At 37.0% G+C, this 4,823-nt stretch overlaps 1 protein-coding gene across 1 annotated transcript; it reads left to right on the top strand.

Annotated features, from left to right (window-relative positions):
* Positions 1 to 2,602: 2,602 nt before the first annotated feature.
* LOC121994718 (dirigent protein 2-like) lies at positions 2,603 to 3,244 on the top strand. The gene has a single exon (XM_042548660.1). The coding sequence runs from the start codon at positions 2,603 to 2,605 to the stop codon at positions 3,242 to 3,244; it is 642 nt and encodes a 213-aa protein (XP_042404594.1).
* The last annotated feature ends 1,579 nt before the right edge of the window (positions 3,245 to 4,823 follow it).

Below are 4,823 nucleotides of genomic sequence, written 5' to 3'. Positions count from 1 at the left end.
AAATTGACTGTGGGGAGATGATTTTGAAAAAATTGTCAAGTCTCCAAGGCATAGTGGGAAGGAAGTGCAAAAAGGTTGAGAGGACAAAATTAAGACTTGAGTCCAGTCAGTCGGCTACAGCTCCTTCGACTAGACTTGAAAGGGAGTTTAGTGATATGAGTTATGATGGATGAACCCAGAAGGTGACATGGCGGTCAAAGTCAAGGTAACGTAATGGTCAAAGTCAAGATAACATGGTAGTCCTACTCCAAAAAGAGTAATATCCCTTCATCTGGCTTGGATCAGTTCCCCAGTGTTAAAATCCTTGGGTTAACCAGACTGGATTTTAGTCCTACCAGGGGAAGATGGTCAGTCATTAAACTGGGTGAACCAGGAAGTATAATGTCTCAAGGGTGACTAGATCTTAAGGAGGTCAAGTTTAAGGTTCGCCAACCTTACGCATTGGCCGGAATGACTGACTAGCTCGCTCTATAACAGACCAACTATAAAGTGCATCACACACGTGTATCCACCCATTCTTAAAGTCGGGCGAGCATGTATGCTCTAATCGTACAAATATCCAACCGGGTTAAAGGCACTCAGCCTCATCAATTCTCATATGGATGACCGGCTAGATAAAGACCGATTGGGATAAAGGCGCTCGGCCTCATCATTTCCCATATGTGTGACGGGCCAGATAAAGCTTGACCGAGTTAAAGGCACTCAGCCTCATCAATTCTCATATATGTGATCGGATAGATAAAGATAGGTCGGGATAAAGGTGCTTGGATAAAGCCGCTTAGCTTTATCAGTTTCGATATGTGTGACCGGCCAAATAAAGACTGACCAGGTTAAAGATACGTCTAACCAAAGTGCACATACGCCCAGTTAGGTAAAGGATTGAACGGACATACGACACTTATATTTATCTTATTATCAATCACCCAAATAGAATTCTAACACAATAAATTTTATTATCAAAGGGGCTTCCTAGGATCCTGATACACTCTACCCTTCTCCAATGAGTATATTAATGTTACGCAGAACATGATTGAATAGCTTAATCTGACATAGGGCAAGGGAATATACTAAATGCAACTGAATGACTCAATAAAAGAGGTCGGCTTAAAGACCGGTCGAAATATATTCAGCGCAGAGTAGATTAGCCAAACAACAGAGAAGAGTACATCATCCAAACAAAGAGGTCGGTATAAGGACTGGCCAAGATATATTCAGCAGATTATATTACCCTAATAAAGAGGTCGGCTTAAGGACCGACCAAGATATACTCAACAAACAAGCAGCAGACAATATTTTAACAGTTTGTCAAGGTTGTCGGGGAATATTCCTTGGGCACTTCTTGCGGAGGTTAATTATGACGACATAGTCCCTTGACAATTTCATCAAGGGTAAGTCATAAACGACAAGAGAGGTACATCTATGAATAGAAAAAAGATTCCTTGGATTGTTACTTCATATCATCTAGACCATGTTTTTTCCATCACCTAATAAACTCCAATGCACGATATCATCTCATGATCACGAAGGTTGTGAGAGGTGGTATATAAAGGGTAATCCTCTTCGTTAACAAGGTACACATCATTTGCATCTGGAACCTACGCTAGTTCATATCCACTACTGTTCTTCATTTCATTGGTCGGAGATCATACTGATTTGGGTGTCGGATGACCTTACCAGGGATCCTTTCCCTAGTCTTTGATCACTAATGTTTTATGGGATTGTCTGAGTGTGTGTATGATGAAAATCACCTTCTTAGAGCCAGGAGGTCTTATCTTCGTGTGTGTGTGTATATATATATATATATATATATATATAAAATGTGCGTTCTTTATGCTAATAAAAAAATAAAAGATGCCTTTTAAATTTATTCCCTTCTAATTTAGTAGATTACTTGCAACTTGCAATGCGTCACGGCAAAGATAAATTTTCTTTTACTAAACGAGTAGAACAAATTTTAATTAATTACAGGATAAATTATTTACGAAGGTGGGCAATATTTGTTCATTTAAAAATGCAGGGAAATAAAAAAAAATCTAGAATATTAAAATTTTTCCAAGCTATATAATCTCGTGATCAGAGGCATTAATATTGTGATGGTGAAACTTGAATATTTATTTGTATTTGACAGGCGATAAACATTTGTAATGTACATGAGCCAACGATTTTTAAAGCAAAAAAATATGTAACGTATGTATTTTTTTTTTCAAAAATACAGAAATAAGTAATAATCTAATTGTATGGATTAAGATGAAAGCTGTGTTCTCTTCCACCTAGAAACATGATTTAGCTAGCTTTAAGAAAACAAATTAAATGAGAATTTATACTATTATTAATAACAACAACAATAACAACATAACAACATAGAAGTTAGACATATTTCGTATATGTCTAACAGTTTTGTTTCTTTGTTTAGGAAATTTGTACTTGAAGCATTTACCAGATTCGTCTCTGTTTTACATGGCGGAAGAAGCACGCAAACGTGCTTAATATGTTTAATAGATATTTGACAAAATTTATCACTATCCATTTATTACTAAATTGTTTATGTTAATTACTATAGGCATGCAGTAATTAACCGTTATTCAACAATAACGTAAACGACATGGCATTTCACAATGCTCTTTCAATTCATACACTATTTATAGCTCACCTTGGCATTAATATTGCCTACCTCGTGCATCCGACGACCATGCAAATGGCATCGTCTCTTTCTTACTCCAGCTCCTTCGTCGTCGTCGTCGTCTTCCTCCTCTTATTCTTCACGTCGCTCTGCACCGCCCAATCCGGCACCGACGGCTACTTGCACCTGCGCTTCTACAACCACGAGCGAGTTCTCGGCTCTGGGCCCAACGCCACGGTCGTCTATGCAGTCGAGCGGCGCGGCTCCACATCTGGGGCTGGGTTCGGCAACCTGATCGTCTACGACAATCTCCTTCGCCAAGGGGTCGAGCCCGACTCGCCCATCGTCGGGAGAAACCAAGGTATGGGAGTGGGATCGAGTGTGGCCGAGAACTCCGGCCTCACCATCCTGCAGCTGGTGTTCACTGCTGGCGAGTACAACGGCAGCTCCATCGCCGTGCAGGGGCTGTTCCCTGTGGCTCCTCTGCAGACGCTGTTCGAGCGAGCGATCACCGGAGGCACGGGGCGGTTCCGCAATGCCAGAGGCTATCTTTGGACGAGAGAAGTTCGTAGCACCAACACGACACTCACAGGGAGACTCGATGCTTATATCACATTTCTTTGACACGACACCTGATATCGATATTTAACAAAACATATAACAACTTGATGCATCGATCGATTAATTTGCTATATAATTTATTCACATAGAACATTTTCGTCATCAATCCATGCAATAATATTAAACCCATGTATGTATGTATGCATGGTTTATGGTTTATGGTTTATGGTTCGAATAGTCCATATATCAATAATTAAGTTACGTACGTACATGAGAAATGTCTTAATGTTTTTCAGGATTTATCTTTGAACCTCTTCTCTGTATGCATGGGATCGGAGTGGTGCCAACCAATTGGCGTTCCGTTCTCTTTTAATGTACAATCGATGTTTTTTCAATTGAATGTTCTTTAACAAACTTGCTAATTTTTATAACCTCATAGAATTGATTATTACTTCACATGTAAAAATAAAATTATCAAGTTGGTATATAAGATGCATTAACACCATTAGAAGAAATTTGATGGATAAAATTGGGCAAATTGAAATAATTTTCTTTTATTATAAGCAAAGAATGAATTTGATGGATCAAGACAAGTCATACATAACAAAATTTTTGTGTTCATCTCATTAAAGTGATTGTTAATTAATGTTACAAATTTATCACTTCATAAAATGTTTCAACACCATAATAATAAAAATTTATCTTTCCTTCAATATTTCATTATGATCTTCCATGAAAAGTGAACAAGTCTTGCATATGTGGGGTGACAATCTTATATTTAACACAAAATAAAGAAACTTTATTTAGTAACAAATGTCAACCATCATCTTGCATTGTTTGCTGTTGTTGTTTGCTTTATTTTATAAGAATCATGACATTTACAATGTCTTGATCTTTTCATTACAAAGCTTGAAAGAAATTATTCGTGACTCCCAAGTTATTCTTCATTAAGTATAGCTGAAATATAAATTTATATTTTCCCATCAATTCAAACATATTATTTGCATATGACCTTTTAATTTGTGATATTTTCCCTCCTCTTCAGTAATTAAAAGGACACCAATAATTGAAGGATACAAGCATATCAAACTCAATAATATATTATAATGTGAACTTCAATGTACAAGTGTAAGTTGCAATTGATAAGCAAAAATAATATACATAATAAGTAGACTTAATCTCCATCATGTTGGGGAATTTCTTGAAAAATACATATGTTTTCAGTAAAACACCTAGCGGAAGTGAAATGAATTTCTTTAAAAATTATTACACGTCCTATAAAATAAAATCATACATGTATAAGACATAATCGTACTTCAAAATGTTTTTTAGACATTATACCTTTCTAAAGAAGTTTAGACTTAAAGAAAATCACCTAGCAAACTTTAGAAAACTTGCCCGTATTAGTATCTTCACTAAGATATCTTCAAGACGACATAATAAGCCATAAGTTGTCTCTCTAATATTAACCAAGTAGAAGTGACGTCACAAGAGAATGTTAGGACCTCGAGCAAAAGAGACCTCGACCAAAGCAAAACACACGCATTTGACTGTGGGTTGCTCAAGTATATCCGGACCTATAGCCTCTACTTGGGGCCTTTTACATTTAATTATGAGGGGGTATCTGAATTTGTAGCTCTAG

The sequence above is a fragment of the Zingiber officinale genome, chromosome 6A (genome assembly GCF_018446385.1).
Source record: "Zingiber officinale cultivar Zhangliang chromosome 6A, Zo_v1.1, whole genome shotgun sequence".
Classification (NCBI taxonomy): Eukaryota; Viridiplantae; Streptophyta; class Magnoliopsida; order Zingiberales; family Zingiberaceae; genus Zingiber; species Zingiber officinale.
The sequence above is the reverse complement of the archived record's forward strand: the minus strand, read 5'-3'. Positions and strand labels throughout refer to the sequence as shown.